We start from the raw sequence: 20,283 nt of genomic DNA on the forward strand, positions 1-20,283 counted from the left end.
CTCATGCACGCCTACTAGTTTTGTGTACCAAGAGATCCTAGCCACACATTTTGCAACCAAGCCAAAGCACCAATCTCGTGTTTGTGCCTTTTGTAGGTTCTCTTTCTTAAGCAGTGAGGTCATCACTTATTTTAAGTTTTGAGGGGAGAACTTTTGCATTATATTTATCATGTTATATTTATTGTGAGAATGTGTATATGTATGTATGCTAGGTCTTTAAAAAAATGGGGGGAAATCTGGGATGACACTCTTACTTTTTTAGTTAACCAAATTAGCCAGGGGAGACAATGACACCCGTGCTTTCTTTTGTAGCAAAACAGTTAATGAGGCAAGTGAGTGGTTGCCTCAACTCTTGCTCGAAGTTAGATGCTCGCAAGTAACTTGTGGAGGCAAACTGAAACAAAGGTGAGAATGACACTAAGGATCGTTCCTAGGCAAGAAAGCTTTGTAAGAGAGAGAGAGAGAGAGAAAGAGAGAGAAAAGAAAGAAAATTGTAAAGCCTTGTAAGATGTAAACCTTAAGGCCTAGCAAAAGTGTAATTTTGGGGGAGAGTAAGGAAATGTTCCTTTTGTAATCCACATTAGTTTGGCATTAGGTGAGGTTGTGGCATGTTTTGGATCCTCCTAGGATTAATGATTGATAGCTTAGCTAGTTTGGCATGTTTGGGGTGGCTAGTGGGAATGTTGAGCCATGGGCTAATGGAAACTCTTGTGAGGATTCTTAGGGAATTTGTAGTTTGACAAGGTATTAGATTAGAGACCCCTTCTGAAAGTTGTTTTCTTTGCACTTATCAAACTGAGCATGCATGTTTGGACTTTGAGCGTTATTTTTTATAATATTTTCTTGAGGGCAAGAAAAGATTTAAGTTTGATGGTGTGATTCATACTATTAATTACATTTTTTAAGCCATTTTTATTCACCTTTTACTAGGAAAAATAAAATATCGCATGAGTTCTCTTGTGGCTTAATCCTAAAAATTTAGCTCTTGTATGTCTAATCAAGCTTTATTTATGATATTTAATGATTTGGAACTAATTTAGTAAATTTTGGAAGTTTTTGGCAACTTCTGCAAGAATTTAATTTGATGCGCTAGCAATAGTTTGATGTGGTCATAGTACTAGGCCCTAAAATTCCAGATTTCATATCAGCCAATATTAGTTTTGATTTTCTCGAGTATATCAGTTGTTTAGTTCTGATTTTTCCTGGAATTCATTCAGACCTTGCATTTCGATCTTCCCCAACCACTTTAGGGCTTATAAAAAGGATGGAAGCCCTCTAAATCGGGTGTAGAACTCCTTAGCCGAACCCACTTTCTTCATCATCGTTTATGTTATTTTCCAGCAATCACCTTGGGTTCATGTTCACATTTCAAGTCAGAACCTTATGAACGAAAGTTCCTCTAAGGTGTTTTGGCTCTAGATTTTCTCGTCCCAATGGAAGTAAGTGCCAAGGAATGATTTCCATCTTTAAAAATGGGAGATTATCCTAGGAAAAGGCTTGGAACTTGAAGATTTATCTCAAGTTCATTGGAGTTGCAACCTTCTACCATTCTTTTCATTTTATTTATTTATTGTAGTTATTTTAATCCCCTTCTTTTTAATCGAACTCTATTGTAGCAATGACTTTTGATTTAATACATAAGTTTATTTTTTTAATCATCATGAGCTAAATTCTTCCTAGGGGTTTGACAATGTGAATGGCCTAGAGTTTCTATGGCTTAAATACTGTTGCGCTCACACCACTTTGCTGTTAATCCATTCTCTTTGTTGACTTTTATCAAAAGTTTTGGTAAATTAACCTAATCACTTGATTTGACAAACTAATGAAGCTCTAGTACTAAGAAGGCTAGGGTGTGAACAAATCTAACAAAGAGATATGGGACCACGAGCCTAGAAATATGAGGGTTAGTCGTCTTAGGAATAAGGGACACCATAGGATAAAGAAACTGAACTTTAATTAATCTAGGACTCAGCTACCCATGGGAACATTCGGTAGTAGCTGCTTAAAGCTCCTAAAGGAACTTGACACCAGATTGAATAGGTGTAGATTTCTACCCATGCATATTTCACTGTCCTGGTGTGATACGGTAACATCACTTTTGCTGTAGAGCCCGAAAAGTTGAAGCATTGTTAGCCTTGTTTGATCATCATTATCTGTTGTTTTTATTTAAATTTATGTGATCTCACAACATAAATCCCCCTTGTTACCTTCAGTTTCATTAGGTCATATTCTTATACAAAGTAAACTACTATTAGTTCTATGAGTTTGATACTCAGAATACTCTGAGATTATTACTTCTACGACGGTGTATGCTTGCACTTAGACCTCGCTTATCTGAAATATGTTATCTCCCATACAATTGGTCGATTAGTCATGGTTGTGGTTGAGTTCTTGACCACGATAAAGGAAGAAATAATTATTATTTTTGTGGTAATAATTATTTAGATATCAAGAAAACTACAAATACTGATGATCATAGAAGGAATCCACACAATAAAAGCTCTAAAAGTCTTGAAAATCAATGCTTTCGATGTGGTATGAAGGGACATTGGTCTCGTACCTATCGCACGTCCAAACACTTAGTTGATCTCTATCAAGCCCCATTGAAAGAGAAAGGGGAAAATGTGGAAGCAAACTTTCCATATCAAGACGATGTATTTGACCTTTTCAACATGACGCATTTGGATGTTACTGATTTTTTTGTCTCTTGAAAAGAAAATTGATGTTACTAAAGGAGTAGCACATTGTAAATACCTTGAACTTGTTTTACTAGTTAATCAAGTTAAGACCTCTTAATTACGAGTTAAGATGTGAATCAACATTAATGGAATAAGTAAGTTAATTAAGTATGGTGAATGATGCATCTGAAATGTAAGAAAAGGAAAATTTTCTAAGTGTTATGATTGCATGCGTTCAGGTTATAGCTTGGTCAACACGTAAAGAGGGGAGAGTAATAATGGTAAGCTGGAGAAGTCAAGAAAATAAAGTATGGAATGCTTTGTTCTTGGGTGAAGTAGAAACAAGTTAACACTTAGGAAAGATGGAAGGTTCCACGCATTGGAACTATGAGGCACCATACGACTAACTTTGTATGCCATTGATGAGGGCTAATCTGGCAAGTGTGCGACAAAAGGTTTTGCGTTGAAGGGAGAAGGCTTAGGTAACCGTAAGGCTCGATCAAGTTTAGGCTGAGGAATTTAACTTAATTAACGAGAAAATAAGGTAGATGGCAGCCTTGCAGACGTCAATAAAGAGATAAGCCTGCCAGGTAGCAGTAATTAAGCAAACTTTTCATGCAAACCCAAGTATAGAAAGGCTTAACCAAGAAGGAGACTGTTTTGCCAAAAAAAATTTAACACCTATGTGAGGGAGTGTTGTGCCATCTGAAGATTTTGAACGTTGAAGAACTCTCGGCCAACTGAAAGAGAATTTGAGGGATTTATGATCGATTTTGGAGAAAATAATGCTCAAATTCTAAGGTAAGCAAAAATTAAGATGTTTAGGAAAATTTTCTTTGAAAGGAGTTTACTTAAAAGAATATAGGAATTAAAGTTATGAAGTCTGAAAGTTTGAATTTGGAATGATGTTGTGGATGAATAAGCAGGCAACTACATACGAAGAACAAGTAAGCAGTTGACTTAATGATGTTATGTGTTAATGCATACAACATAGTCAATCCACAACGAAGGCAATCCGAGTACATCACATAGTGGATGTACGTCGCATAGACTGAGAAGTGTTTTAGCGCTAGATTGAGAAATGTTTCAGCGCTTAATTGAGCATCTTGAGAAAATATTCCCAATTATCTTCCAAGTTATCAGGTAAGATGTTCAAGGATAGTCGATGCGTTAAGGATAGTTTTAATGCATCGACCTTAGCTATGATGCAATGACTATTGGTATGTGGTAAAGATAAACTATGTGTTAAGCTCAAAAAGGAGCTAAGTATACTGACCAAGGGACCTTTCCTTTTTAGGGCAAACGCAAATTGCTGAGGCATACAATCCCCTTTGATAAGTAGCTTAAGACAGTGAGTGACAAGTTTTAATAAATGTTTCCTAACGCAAGTTTTATGAATGATTCCCAATACATAGGCATTTAGTATGATGTTACTATATCATGATTTACTTTAAAGCATGCCTTAAAATGAATGTTGATCACATGATCTATGTTTTTAAATGATGAAGTTATTTAAGAGTTTAGCATGCGTTTTTCATTAGGCCTATGCCATGTTTTATTGCATGATGAAATTGATTAAGTATATTCCATGTTTTACAAGGCACCATGCATTGACATGAAACTATGAGGTGTGATAATTTTAAATATGGATATTTTGTATATGTTCTTAAATGTTCAAATGTTTGTGCCTTGTACAAACTCTACTCCAATATTGGTACGGAAGGTGTGGTAAGGTATCCAACTTATAATGATGTTAGAGATCCTTGACACCGAAGGTATGGTAAGGTAGTCAAAACCCAATTAAGCTCTACATGCACATATGACTATGTTATCGATGTTGATGAGATGGAGCAAAAGGGCTCTCTCTTAACTAAGGTTAATATGAATTGAGCAAAAGAGCTCCCCCACATGTTCGGATAGTGGAGTAGGGGAGTTTCAAAAAGACGTTAATAAATTATTCCAGGGTTTCTCTTCTTTTGCATGATGTACTCTTATGGTTTTAGTTCCATTTAAAAACCTTGAATATATTATAATAAATGCCTCTTGATAAGCATGTTTATGTTAACTATGATTTAAAGTATAATTTATTTAAGATAGTCACTCATTGGCTTTTCAGCTCACTCTTTTAAAATGTTTTCCTCCCCAGGTAATGGTCGACGTCCCAAGGCCTAGTAATTCTGCCAGTTAGTCACTTCTCAGACCCTCAGGAAGATTGCAGTTTAAGTGGCTCATAATGTTTAGTAATTGGTTCTAACGTCCATGTTAGGGGGTGGAAAAACAGAGTAGAGTTTATGTTGTATTTAAGTTTGGTTCCTGAATCTGTTGCGTATGTTAATGCTGATATGTTTGGTTAACAGTAAATTATATATATAAAGTTGTTGCTTAAATTATATGTTAAGTTCTAGAGAATTATAAACTGCTAATCAGGTTCAACAAGTGCTAAAATTATAGGTTTCCTAGAGATTGTTGGACAGTGGTTGTCATAAAAGGGTTGGCAATTGCTGTCTTCACATCTCTTCTCGGATTAAAAGGATAATCTGGGGAAGGGTGTGACAAGTTGGTATCAGAGCATAACATTTTGGGGAATAGAGTCATGCATTAGATTAGGAACATATAAATAATGTTATGAGCCTAATAATGTATATGGACGGACTGACTTGACAGATGGTTGAAAGGGATTGTGACCATACAAGAGATCCTGTAGCTCAAGGGGATCAAGAATTAGTCAGAGGACTGATAATGCTAGAAGCTACATCAGAGGGAGAGTCTAGTATCCCTCAGGTCAATCCTCAGATAGAGGATAGAGTCTTTGATAGAATTGATCAAAGATTAGCAACTAGTGTGGAATCTGTACCGGCAGATCCTGAGAAGAAGTATGGTATTGAGATAATGAAGGCATTGGGTGCCACTACTTTCGAAGGTACTATTGACCCTGCAAATGCTGAAGCGTGGTTGATTCAGTTAGAGAAGTGTTTCCAAGTAACTGGATTCCCAGAGGTCCGTAAGGTCAAACTGATAGTATTTTTGTTATAGAAACGGGCAGAGCAATGGAGGAGAGTGATAGACTCTCGAAGAAATAGATTAGAAGAGATAATATGGGAAAAGTTTAAAAGATCTTTTAAAGATAAATACTATTCAGTTTGTAATTATTCTCAAATAAGTAGTAATAAAGGAATATAAGAAGAGGAAAATCACTCACATTAATGAAAATCTTATACTATTCTTATGATTTCAACATTCTCACTAATATTATGTTAATCACTAGAAGAAGTCTTATATGTGTCGATGATTTTAAAACAAAATCTTAACTTAATTGAGAGTATAAATTATTTTAGATGTGAAAGCTTAAGCCCCGTTTGCTAACTATTTGGTTTTGGGTTTTTAAATTTTTGAAAAATAAGCCTATTTCCTTTCAATTTCTTAAAATAATTTTCATACTTCTTTAAGTAAAAGAGTTGAATTCTTAGCGAAATTAAAAAAAAATAAATAATATTTTAAAAACTACTTCTTTTAGTTTTCAAAACTTGGCTTGGTTTTTAAAAACAATGGTAAAAATAGGAAAAGAACAAGAAATTTAAAAGTGAAAAGAATATTTATAGATTTAATTTTTAAAACAAAAAACAAAATATCAAACAAGACCTTAATGGTTTAATTGATATAAATATTAATTTGAAATAGTATAATTATTTAAAAGTAGGGAGAGTTCAATTAGACACTTGCTCCATTTGGGACTGCGTTTGCAATTATTAAAAGTGAGGGAAAATCTTAATGATTAGGTTGTTTGATAAAATGAATTATTTATTAATCTATCATTATTATCTTTTAATTTTTACTGCTATGTAAAAACTGATATCTACTAACTTTTAGATTTAGCTTCTCTCAAAATTTGCTAACTTGTTAACCTATAAAATTGAGCTATGCTTGTATTAAGATTTAAATAATGTTGAATCTCATGAGATCGAATTTATTATTACTTTTTAGAAATATCCCTGTACAGAAAAAACATAAATGAAAAATCAGAATTGAAAGTTTCGGAGCAAAAACTAAAAATATCACATTTCACTGTATTCTTCTGCTTCCATTTTTGACTCCCCGGTTGCGTTCCGAGATCGCCGAACTTGTTGGAATTAGACACCGGAAAATGGCAGCGGCTTACGCGAATCTTCTGAATGTCGGAACCAAGATCATCGCCGTCGGCCGGAACTACGCCGCCCATGCCAAAGAACTAGGCAACGCCGTCCCCAAGGTTTCTTAAACAAATTTCCTTTTCATTCTGGACCATGATCCTTTATTTTTCAGAGAGGGTTTTGTTAATTACTTGATTCTATGTTCTATACGATTGCGAATTGATCAACTGGATGGGCCAATTTTTCTTTAAATCTATTTTAGGAGCCTGTTTTGTTTATGAAACCCACGTCGTCTTACTTGCAAAATGGAGGGACGATCGAGATTCCTCACCCTCTGAAGTCTTTGGATCACGAGGTTGAGCTCGCCGTCGTAATCTCCCAGAGAGCTCGTGATGTTCCTGAAGCCTCCGCCATGGATTATGTTGGGGGTAGGGCTACCATGTTTCTGCATCTTGAGTGAATTTTGTGAGTCGATTCGATGATTTAATAATCCGGCTTGAACCCTTTTGATTGACCTTATCGAGGGTCTTGATCTGTTTCTACTATATTTCTTATTACGATTGATTTGAATTTCCCCTCTCTGAATTCTGAAGTATGGTATTCATGTGAAATGACAAGGAGAAATGTTTGATTCCCAAGTCATTCACCATTTTGTATTTCATAATCTCGAGCAATGCAAGACATGTTTTGACATTTCAGGTTATGCTCTTGCACTGGACATGACTGCCCGAGAAATCCAAGCTTCTGCAAAGGTGATGATGTTTTCTCCTTTCTTGATGGATATTAGATAAAAAGCCTAACAGAAACAGTAGGAAATTATGCAGAGTGAATATATGAAAGCTACTCTTTAACATCCTTGATCGAGCTCGGTCTTACTTTCGATATGTTTGAGAATGTTCTGAAATAAACATAAGACCTCTTCGTGTTCTTGTTGGATTGAGCTCTTCACTTCCAAATAATTGACAAGGATACTTGTGCATATCAAAAGAAAGCAAATGGTGACATTTCAGCTCCTATTGTTCACTTCAATATGATAAAGGCAGGATATCTTTGTTGAATATAAAAGGTCCAATCTTGGGAAGTTCCTACTATGCAGGACTCTTGAACCATGTTTTAGTTCCATCTTATTTTTTCAGCTTTTATTATATTTTTAAATCTTAATGCTGTTTTCATTACCAGTCTGCAGGCCTTCCATGGACAGTAGCTAAAGGGCAGGACACCTTTACACCCATCAGTTCTATTGTAAGAATATAATCACATGGCCTGTTTTCTTTCACTTGTGATATAAAGTCGAAAGAACCATATCATCAAATGGACCAAATAGAAGTAATTAGAGTGTTTGGATGTGTTTAAATCTCATAGATATTGCATTATACATCAAATAGTAATTGAGGAATAATATTATACGGAAACTACTGGCACATTTCCTTAAGCATTTCTATTGTCAATCTTGCTCCTTCAAACTTCTTTTTCTTCTTTTACTCTGTAAATGATGCAGCTGTCCAAGGCATCAATCCCTGATCCGGATGATTTAGAATTGTGGTTAAAGGTTCGGATACTTACAACCACTGTTTTCTTTCCTTCACTGATGTCATTGTCTCATTTTAAGATCAATTTCTTCTATTTAACTTAACTCAGGTAGACGATGAATTTCGACAGAAGGGCTCAACCAAGGATATGATCTTTAAAATCCCATACCTCATTAGCCACATAAGTTCGCTCATGACCCTTCTTGAAGGAGATGTGATACTGACAGGTATCCACAGCATATACTATTGGTCAGATTGTCACTATGCTCAAAATTGAAAGTCCCACTTTTGGCCTCTTTAGTAAAGAGTCTTTATAATAATTTCTACGTTTATAAATAACTTGTGATAATTGCATTTTCCCTTGGCCATTCTTGGTTATCAGACTTATTCCGCTGGTTTCAATTTCTGTTTTCGATTCTCTTTCTCTACATTCTGAATATTGATTGGTTATTCATGTTTCACGTTCGTAGACTGTTTCTTGTGTCTGTGCTAGAGCATCATAGTTGCATCGACTTTTCCAGATAGTTTCAGTTTAGAAAGATTCTCAACCATTTTGATGCCTTGACAATGTAGTCTTGTTCAATGGAAGTTGGAACATGCCATTTGTTTGATGAATCCATCATTGAACGATGGCTATTCTCCAATTGCCTTTTTATTTCCTGCCATTGGCTTCATGAGTCCACTAAACAATGAACCAAGTCATCAACTTGACAATGGAAGCTTGTTGAGTTGACCATGGAAACTTAGTTGGTCAGTACTTAAGTCGTGTTCTTTTTCACTGTGCAGGAACTCCCTCAGGCGTTGGCCCAGTGAAGGCAGGTCAGAAGGTGACAGCAGGAATAACAAATATCATAGACGTTCATTTCAATGTCGAAAATCGGAGGAAACCATAAACATCTTCTTGAGTTTCAAGTTTTCTACAACTCTATCACCAGTCCCAATAAAGTCCAGGCTCGAGAAACATTTGAAAAGATTGTAGGTTTAGAGTTGTTAATTTACACCATTAAATTTGAAGTACATTTTTTGCATTTAACTACCATAGGCATTGAATTAAGAAGTACAATAGTAGAGAGAGTGCCTGGGTTCAAGCAATCCTTATTATGCAAATAGAAAAGGAAAACCAGAATAATCCTAAGAGAACTAGTAGTTCTTAATGAATTCATAGATGTGCTCGCTGATCTCATGAGCTCTTGGAGGAAGTGACCTACGCCTTCCATTACAACAACCTCTTCAAGAAAGGGTACATCTTTCTTCATCTCCCCACTGTGTATATACTGTTTAGCTCCAAAAGAATTGTAGGTAAGATCAAGGTCACCCACAATGAACTTTGTTGGAACTTTCACTTGAGCCCCTGTGAATGGAGCATTGAGTTCCCAGTTCCTGCAACAGCAAGTAGTAACAGCAGCAGTCATGTTTGTTGTCTCATAACCTTTTCTAGTTTGAAACTATCAGTACTATTTGAAACCATCTCTTCTTCGATTCGACTTGGTGAAACTATCTGATGAACTATGTTTATATACAAGAAAATGTACCTGTCGAGATTTCGGTAGTAGTTGATTGGGCCAGTGAAGCCATTTTTATCAAATTTGGAGACGTAATAGTCCATGTCTTGCTGTGTTAACCATGGAGGCAAAGGATTGGGAGTATCCAGAGGGTGGCCTTTGCCTCTGCCTCTGCCTTTAGGCATCATCAGTGGCTTTGGAATGCGATAACTCAGAATTTCAGTCATAATCCTTTCAGTGCCAACCTCGTCAAACTCAGCCTCTATTTCTCCAGGCTCCTACATCACAATTCCTTTGCTTTCTCGTCAAATCTCATGAGATAATAACATATAATTTTGCTCCTCCAAATTATATAATTAATATCTTGTTTTTGTATTTAATACATTATTTAAAGTGTGAGAATGGATGTTTTTGGAGTTAAATAATTATGCATATCCAATATAGAGGGAACAACATAATTTAAATGTGACAGGCACATCTAATAATTGTCTCTTCTTTTTGACTTTACAATGAGTAAGATAAACTTCGGATGACTTTTTCATGGTGTTTATTTTTATTGATGAGTGGATCTCATAAATATTTTAAAACCATTTTAGGAGTTTATTGGTGGTGAATTATGTGAACCGATATGTTTAAACGGTCAATATTATATATATGTTGTGTGTGATGTAGTCATTAGTTTTATTGTACTAAAAAAATCATTAATTTTATTGATAATTTATATATATATATATATTATATTTAAAAGAAAAATCATGCATAAATAATCTACATAAGAGTGAGAATTTGACACATTCTTTTAAGTACAATAGAACTACTTAAGATATCTATATAACAGTTGAACGATACTCACCTCAGAATTTTACAGATATCTATGTAACAGTTGAGTGATACTCACTTTAGAATTTTACACTCCATTGGTAATTCATAATCAATAGGAATAATTCCTTTTTGTCGTGAGACCTCAATTTTATAGTGTTTTTCTGTCATGTTTGAACTTTTATAATATTTTAATCTAAAAAATAAACCAGATTTTTTTTAACAGATATTTAGATTTTTGAAAGAAAATGTTATGCTCTTTCTGTGACAACACGTTTTTTTAAGGCATTCTGTGACGGTGTATCTATTTGTGCAGGGTGAATTTTAGGCCACTCATGCTTTATGTGCCTCACTCAATGGTTAAAAATATGGTTAATTTTAGAAAATATCTCTAAACTTTATATTTGCATAAAAAAATAATAATAATAAATTCTAAAATTTCAATAGTATCCTTAAACTTAAAAAAAAAGGTTTAAAAAATATCCTCACAATTAATTTTGGTAGTGTTACTTTCTATTTGAAATATTCTTGAAACTTTTAAAAGTTTCATTAATATTCTTAGTTTTAAAAATTATGCCACAATTAATGTAAGTGATCAATTTATTTGAAGTTACCTTGTGGTTAGAAAAGAACAAATTTTCAAGCAAATTACATAGATGACCTTTTTTTTTCTTCTTCTTCTTTTTTTTTTTTTTTTTTCATACGAATATTCTTATTTTTCTCTCATTGGTCAAATTTTGTCACATTTTTTTTAAGCAACCAAATATAAACAAAAACTTCAACATAAACATAAAATTCCACAAAATCTCAACATCAAAATCTCCCTATAAAACTCACCAAAACTATAAAATAGCTAATAGCTAATACTAAAAGAACATTTGGCTATTAACACACACTTAACTACTAAGTACAATATTGTTATTAAAACATTTAAATCATAAAGTCTTTAGTGGTTCCATTATTTTCTTTCTTCGTATTATAATACGATGGGGGCAGAGTGTTGAAAAAGAGAGTAGAGAAAAGGAAGAAAACAAAGAAGTATTAAGTCATAGATGACAAGTGATGAGGTGTAGATAAACGACAAGAAATTTAATAACATTTTTTTTAAGGTAACAATATTAATGAAACTTTTCAAAGTTAGAGATTTTTTGGAACAAAATCAATGGTTTTTGTTTATATGCTAATAGCATGCTTGTATTTTTTTTTTTTTAATTTTTTTTTTAAAGTTTAGTATTTTTTAAACAAAACACTAACCAATAAGAATTTTTGAACTTTTTTGAATATGTAAGGGTGTTTTTGGAAGAAATTTTAGAGCTATTTTTAACAAAAAAGTACAAAGTTTGGCATTTTTTTAATCATAATTTAGCCTAATAATAAATGCACACAAGTATCACATTGGGTGCATCACACCCAAAAAGGGAAAAGAAGGAAAAAAAAGATTTAAAAAAGAAGAAGAGTTTGGCCTTTGAACAATGGGGTAGGATGCATAGGGTGTAACTTTTGTACTTGCAACTAAGTATTTTTTTAATTATTAATTAGATGAATAAATCTATTATTAACTATTCTTACGTTCCAAATTATTTCATGCATGCATTACTTTTCTTGCTGAAAAAAGCACTCAGTAGAGCTTTTACTAACATCACAAAAATCCAAGTTAAAAGCAGAGTGTTTGTGTTGTGAAAAGTTGTTTAGCTCAAGTTTTCAGAAATACTTCAAATTAAAACACTTTCAAAATTTTCGATTAATTCCAAAACTTAATTAGAAAAAAAAAAAAAATTAGGGCAAAGAAATGGAAAAAAAGAAAAAAAAAACCTGAAATCTGCAAATGTAGTAATCATCGCCATACAGAGCTCTGAGCGATTCAATCGGTTTTCTCTTAGGGCTTCGTCGATTGAAAGTGACGCTCAAATTCACCAACGCTCTAATTCGATCCGGCCGATACAGACAAAGATTCCAAGCAATAACCGCCCCCCAATCATGAGCCACAACGAAAACCTTCTCTTCTACTCCAACAATGGCGTCAATTAGCGCAATCAAATCGCCTACGATGTGGAAACAAGTGTAATCGGTAACCGACGGTGGTGAATCGGAGTCTCCGTAGCCGCGGAGGTCAGGGGCGACGGCACGGTAGCCGCGGGAGGCGAGATCGAGGATCTGGTGACGCCATGAATACCAGAGCTCGGGGAAACCATGGATGAAGAGAATTAGTGGACCTGATTCGCCTTTCTCGGCTACGTGGAGGTTGATTCCATTGACGCTCAGAGTTCTGTGGTGAATTGTCGCGATCTCGATTTGATAATTCTCCATTTTTGAGGATTCTGTTTGGTGATCTGATGACTCTATTATAGGCGGTGTGGGAATGGGGAAATCGAACATTTTGCGAAGAAACTGCCGAAAAAAATCCACACATCGATTCAACGTCACTTTCGCTAAATAGCCATTAATCAACTCTGCCATATAAATTTGAACGATAGATGTTTATTTAAAGAGAAGGAGCAATACTCCTCTTTATTAATTCTAATTATCCCATCATAATTTATAACGCAAAAATAAAAATATTCTTTTTATTCGTTTACATGTATGATTAAAATTTAGAGTTGGAATACACTCAAGTATTTGTAATTTAAGAAATTACATATTTAATGCATCAGCTTTCAAGTTTGTGTATAAAAAGTGTTCAATATATTCATACATTTTTTCATTTTGTCTTGAATAAGAACCTACACATTAGTTTTATGTTGGACAAATCCACCTCTAATTTTTAGAAAGAAAGATCATGTCAATTATCATTTAACTAAGTTTACTTTGGTTTAAAGATTTATTAGACACTTTTAAAATTTAAAAATAGTAGACATATATAAAATGAAAGGTTCAAAAAGTTGAAATAGACATTTGCTGGTTTAGTTCGACCAGGAAGTTGGAGGTTCAAATCCTTTAATCTCAAACATTGTTCAACTCAGAAAAATAATTATACATATATAAAAAAAAAACATAACAAAACCAAATAGGAGATTTGATAACAAAATTTCTCAAGAATAATATTTTCAAATCCCGACTAGTACCTAATTATATGAACTTCTAGTATCGACTTCGTTTGGATATTGTAATTTTTTATTTACTTGTTATAATATGGACTTCATTTTCGTTTTTTTAATTATGTGAATCTTTATTTGGTTACCTATGTTTTACAGGTTTTCAGATCAAATTTTAAAAAATTACAAACGATAGATTAAAAATAATTTTCAACTAATGAATGAACTCCTCACGCATATATTACTGCGTCGGTAATTCTTGTATCTCCCGACGCATTAAATAAAATCATCGGGAGTTCTGGAACTTCGGATGCATAGAACAATTGTCGGGAGTTTGGGATCTTCTGACGCACTTTAAAACGGTGTCGAGAGTTATTCGAGGAACTCTCGACACCCTATATGTGTGTCAGGAGTTCCCCGAATAACTCCCGACGCCGTTTTAAAGTGCATCGGGAGATCCTCTCTTGACCAAACTCCCAACAACCTTTTATTCGTTGGGAGAGGCTCTCCCGATGCATTTTCCACACTTTTCCGACGAAATGTGACGTCGGGAGAAGTCAAATTTCTTGTAGTGCTTGTTGTGGATCACTACAAGGTCTTTCTTACTATCTTCTAGGTGCCTTAGATTGAGTTGTGGGGCTCAAAATAAGCTTGAATTAGGGAACAAGGAGAGGAGGTTCTAGTTTTTCAAGGTTGAAGACCTTCAAACTCTAGAGAATCTCAGCAATTTCAGCAACAATTGCATGTCTTTTTTACTCAGACATTCTGAACTTTATTGCATGAATATCATGCAAATTGATTCCTTGCATGTCTCCTACTCTCAATTTTGTAAGTGAAAACATGATAAGGAGCTTGGTTAATGGTGAGTGGAAAAATCCCACAAAGTGGATTTCCAATTTCTCCCTTTTATTTATTTATTTATTTGATTTTTATTTTTTTTTAAAAAAACTAATTTTCAATTTCTATTTTTATTTTCAAAATCAAATTTCAAATTTTTTATTAATTTTACAAAATTTAATTCAATAATTAATTTTCTAATAAAATTAATAACTAATAATTAATTAAATAATTTAATTAATTCTAATTAATTTAATATCAAATATTAAATTAATTAATCACCATTTCCATTCCCATGAATCTCTATTCATGAATTTAATATTTAAATTATATCTAAATATTAATTGATTCTCCAATTCCATTTAATTCCAAAATTAAACGTGTAATTCTATCACATATAACTACTAATTCCCTTAATTCTAATTTGAACGTTTCAAATTAACTTATCATGCTACTCTAAGGCTAATCCATTTGTGAGCTAGTAGGAGAACCTAGTGGACCTACAGATCATGGGCTCCAACGATTCGAGATTAATTGGCTAAACTCTTTACACTTAATTAATCCTCATCTGTTAACTATTGGGTCACTTCACTAAAATCGAGTTGCATTTCTCTCACTGTAGATATATTGTGTCCACTCGATATAACCATGATAAGTAAGTAACACTTCATAGGTTGTTTGTAATAACGGCTGGAATGGCTGTTTTACCCTCGAGATTACCTCTTGTTCCTTAAGTCCCATTGATCCTCTAATGAATAATATGTTTGTGATTTGATCATCAAACCGAGTTCTTCTCAGGCCAATGAGAGGGTGGGGCCTCTTGTTCAAGACTCGGAGTCAGCATTTAAGGGAACAACCTCTTTACTATCCCTAAAAGCGGGTAATTGTACTTTATGTCCCCAGCTATTTATCCGGTCTTGCCCCTAAAATGGGAGACTTATTGAGCCGGCGTTATTGAGCCAACCCTCACTCGTGCAAATCTAAGGATAATCCTGAATTAATAGGAGTTCATAGTTAGCTTAGGATTTAGGTTAAGTTACATAGGTCATCATTGTGAAATAGTCAGTCTTAAACAGTAAACAACGTTATAAAGTAAGAGTGACTTATTTCGTGGTCCAATCTTATACAAGCTCATTGCATAGGACGCCACCACTCCTCATGTCATCACATGTACAAATTAGGATCACTTCGTCTGTAGCACTTTACAACTCCTTATAACAACTATAGAATGGGTCACATCCGATAGTGTTATCAGAATAAGGCACCCAACCTTATTCGTGTACTATAGATCATTTTGACTATTTACTCGAACCTGATCTACTCTTATGTCTCCTCATAAAGTTCAAGTACTCATGTAATAGTCATAGATTTTTTTAGTTTATTGAATTTATTTCTAAAATGAAATAAGCAATTCATATACACAATAACAACTTTATTGAATTTTCAGAATAAGTTTAATTGTTTACAATTCACGAGTTTTAGAACATAAAACCCAAAAAACTCCCACTTGGACTAGAACTCCAGTGGTAACGAGCATATGCATACATAATGTTGAGTTTTTGAGTTTCACAGAGAAATACAATAAACTAGGGCATCACATACTATGGTTTACCTTTAGGTATCACATACCCGATTTTTCTTCCAGTTGCTCTAAGTTATATACCTGGTAGTCCTAGTCTTACTAGGAGATTCTTAAACACTTTAGCTAAGAGAATCGCTGTAAACATGTTAGTATACAATGGACTTCTTATTAAACTATATAGGGAATGCATCTAATTCTCACAATAAGGCTAGGCTGTCATACATCCTTCCCACTATATCAAGGTTTTCTCAACTCTTTGAGTATGATGCATCTAACCTGCCCAAACAACTTTTGTTACAACATCAATTTTAATCAATAAATCTTTATTGATATATATTTTCTTTTATGGATTGATTGACTTTTGTTATTAACTCCACTATATATTAACTTTTGTTACAACATCAACTTTTGTTACAACATCAATTTTAATCAATAAATCTTTATTGATATATCAAGGCTGTCATTTCCTATATTGCTGTATTGATTTCCACATAGTATAAATATTCCCAGTAAGTTTATCAGAAGCCAATAATTGTACTAATGAACTCGTCATTCTGAAAATATAAACAAATTTTATTAAAGAATTGCTTTTAAACCCAATCATGTTTTAGCAAAGTAATAATGTACCCAAAATTCATTATTTTTGAAACGATTCTATAGCATTCTTGACTAAATACTATCCCCAAAATAACTCATATTTCGATAGTTATTTAGCTACCACTTTTTGTCAAAACTTACTAACACTTTAGTAATTTTGTAAGCGTAACCCTCCGTTTTTAGACCTTAGGGGTCGGCTCAACGGTGCTACCGAATTGGAAAATCAAAGTTGAAAACGACCTAAGAAATCCTATCCATTTTTGGAGTTTGAGTTGTTCCGAATTCTATGTTACAACTCTCTAAGGGGATAGTCGTTGTTCAAACGACTAGCTAGGCTGACTTAAAGACGACAAGCAGGCACAACATAGGAATCACACGGTCCAAACAAACGAAAGAGACCGTAAGATACGTTAATACATATCCTTCACCCACTTACTATGAACTACTTCCCCCGTTCACTTTGATATTGATTCATACAAACACTTATCGAATAGAGGTCACTCCCAGGGTGACATGAAACGTCATATGAATCTCACAGTGTGAATTTTCTAGGGACGTGAGAATTAAAATCAACATATTGTATATTTGATTTTACATTGAACAACTTCCCCTCATTTACCTTGATATTAGCTCATGAAAACACTTTTCGAATGGAGGTCACTCCCAGGGTGACATGAAAGGTCGCATGAATCGCACGGTGTGAAACTCTTAGGACGTGAGAATGGAAATCCAAATACCATTTTTTATTGTTTTATGAATAACTTCCCCTATTCACCATAATTTCGATTCGTGTACTTACTTTCCGAATGGAGGTCACTTCTAGGGTGACACGAAGCTAGACATGGATTGAGATTGAGAACTCTTAGGGACGCGAGAGCTAAAAATGACATATCGTATATGTTATTAATTTATCAACGAAGCATTCTAAATTCCCACTAAAGTGTTCTAATAACATATCATATATGCTATTAAACGTCCACTGAAGTGTCCTAACAATTATTTGGATATATTCTTTACTCAGGTTTGTTCAGACTAATTTAAACAACCTAAGTTTAGGTGTTTATCCAAGTTCAGCTAGACCGTCGATTTGGGTTGAAGCGTGCATGCTAGGTTAGGGTGGGCAGTGTTGCAATGCTCTCACTCCAACGTTGTGACGCTACGGGTGTTCTTAAAAAATGGAGTAGCAACATGAGCAACGTTACAACACTCAAGGGTAGAGTTGCATCGCTGCTTGGATAGAAGCTCCACTGGAATTTGCAGCAACTTGACCTTCTTCACTTCTTTCTTCAATTACATCTTAATTTCAACTCTAATGACTCTAAATAAATTACAAACTCTTCAGCACACATACAAGCTCATCAATCAAGAACCAATTACAATTTTAACAAAGGAATCAAAGAGAAATTTAATGTAAAATTTCAAAAAAACATATCAGTTCACCATTTTCATATATCTTATGAAAAACACCCACTAAACCAAAATTAAACCAAATTGAATGCTTATATGATGCTCTGATACCAATTGATTGAGTTAGAAAACATGCAACGGAGGAAAAACGGATCATTAAGCATTACAGACACTTATACACACAATAAGACCCATCAATCAAGAGCCAATTACAAGAATTATAACATAATTGAAGAGAAATTAATACCAAAACTGAGAAAAACTATACCAGTTCACCATTTTCATACAACTTATGAAAAACACCCACCATGCTAAAATTAACACGAATTGAGTAATTAAATCATACTCTGATACCAATTGTTAGTTTCAACAAGCATCCAACAGAAGAAAACATAATCATTAAACACTCTAATTCATCAATTTTAGCTTCAAACTAAGCATATTCATCAAATGAAAAGAGGGTTTCAGTAAATACCTTTGAAGATCTTCTTCAAACTTCAAATTTAGTTGCAATCTTCTCCTTTACTAATTGTGAACCACCACAAGATCTTCCCCACTATCCTCTAGGACCTTAAATCAAGTTTGAGACTCAAAATGATATGAATTTAGGGAAGAATTTTACAGGAGATCAACACATTTTTGGGTTTTGTTGAAGAACACTTTTTCAACCTCTTCAATCCAGAAATTCTCAGCTTTGCATGGATTAATCTCAGTTGAATCCTCTTTGTTTTATTCAACTACAACAAGCTTAAAGTTTTCATCAAATGAAGACACCACTTACTTGGTGGATTTAGTGGAATTTAGTGATTAAGATACTTCAAAGCAAAGTGGGAAAATCCCACTTTCGTGGGTTTTCCAATTTTGATTTTTTTTTCAATTTTGAAATAATCATCAAAAATAAAAATTATTTTCAGTTTTAATTCTTTTAATTAAACTAAAAATTTATTAATTTTACAAAAATTAATTTAATTAAGTATTTTTTCAAATAAAATTAATAATTAATTAAACAATTTAATTATTTCTATCAATAATATCAAATATTAAATTAATTAAACACAAACTCCACTATCATAAATCCCTATTCACAAATTTAATATTTAAATCATATTTAAATATTATCTGATTGTCCAATTTTATTTAATTCTTTTAATTAAATGTGTAATTAAATCACATATAATTTCTAATTCCCTTAATTCGAATCTGAGCGTTTCAAATTAATCTATCACGCTATTCTAAGGTTTATTCCGTTTGTGAGCTAGTAAGGGGACCTACAAATCATGAGCTCCAATGATCCGAGATTAATTGGCTAAACTCTTTAAATCGAATTAACCCCCATCTGTTAACTACCGAGTTACTCTATTAAAGCCTAGTAGTTGCACTCCCTTCACTGTAGATATATTATATCCATTCGATATAACCATGATTAGTAAGTTAGTCCTTCACAGGTTGTTCGTAATAACGACTGGGTCAATAGCTATTTTACCCCCGAGATTACCTCTTGTTCCTTAAGTTCCACTGATCCTTTAATGAACAATTGGTTTGAGATCCAATCATAAAACTGAGTCTCTCTCGAGCCAATGAGAGAGTGGGTTCTTTGTCAAGATCCGGAGTCAGTACCTAAGGGAACAACCTCTCTACTATCCCTGAAAGCGAGTAGGAGAGAATTCCATCTTACGCCTTATGTCCCCAACTATCTACCCAGTTTTACCCCTGAAATGGTAGGCTTATTGAGTCGGTTCTGTTTAGCCAATCCTCACCTATGTAAATCTAAGGATAATCCTAAATAAACAAGAGTTCATAGTTAGATCAGGATTAAGGTTAAGTTACCTAGGTCATCACTTTGAAATAGTTAGTCTTAAACGGTAAACAGCGTATAAAGTAAGAGTTACTTATTTCTTGGTCTGATCTTATGCAAACTCGTTGCATAGGATGCTCCCGTTCCTCATGTGAATACATGAACGAATCTGGATCACTTCATTTTTAGCACTTTACAAAAAATTGTAACAACTACAGAATGGGTTGCATCCGATAGTGTTACCAGAATAAGGTACCCAACCTTATTCATATACTATAGACCGTTTTGGCTATTTACTGAACTTGATCCACTCTTATGTCTCCACATAAAGTCAAGTATTCATATAATAGCCATGGATCTTTAATTTATTGGATTTAG

General features: G+C 33.8%; 1 protein-coding gene and 1 pseudogene across 1 annotated transcript; one reads left to right on the forward strand and one right to left on the reverse strand.

The window, feature by feature from the left end:
* The first annotated feature begins 6,613 nt into the window (after positions 1–6,613).
* On the forward strand, positions 6,614–9,367 carry LOC150030139 (oxaloacetate tautomerase FAHD1, mitochondrial-like). Its single transcript, XM_090310028.1, has 7 exons — positions 6,614–6,924; positions 7,068–7,233; positions 7,505–7,557; positions 7,985–8,047; positions 8,304–8,354; positions 8,444–8,561; positions 9,121–9,367. Exons 1-7 carry the CDS (start codon positions 6,820–6,822, stop codon positions 9,225–9,227), a joined length of 663 nt encoding a protein of 220 aa, XP_090166154.1. The 5' UTR covers positions 6,614–6,819; the 3' UTR covers positions 9,228–9,367.
* Positions 9,298–13,125, reverse strand: LOC120083097 (epoxide hydrolase 2-like; annotated as a pseudogene).
* Positions 13,126–20,283: the final 7,158 nt, after the last annotated feature.

The sequence above is a fragment of the Benincasa hispida genome, unplaced genomic scaffold (genome assembly GCF_027475165.1).
Source record: "Benincasa hispida cultivar pf3 unplaced genomic scaffold, pf3_genome.v1.1 HicScf529, whole genome shotgun sequence".
Taxonomy (NCBI): Eukaryota; Viridiplantae; Streptophyta; class Magnoliopsida; order Cucurbitales; family Cucurbitaceae; genus Benincasa; species Benincasa hispida.

Excerpts from the sequence above, each read along its gene's own strand:
- LOC150030139 (XM_090310028.1), top strand. The coding sequence starts at position 6,820 with ATGGCAGCGGCTTACGCGAATCTTCTGAATGTCGGAACCAAGATCATC. Across the intron at positions 7,558-7,984 it reads AAATCCAAGCTTCTGCAAAG|TCTGCAGGCCTTCCATGGAC; the intron begins GTGATGATGTTT and ends TTTCATTACCAG. Across the intron at positions 8,562-9,120 it reads AGGAGATGTGATACTGACAG|GAACTCCCTCAGGCGTTGGC; the intron begins GTATCCACAGCA and ends TTCACTGTGCAG.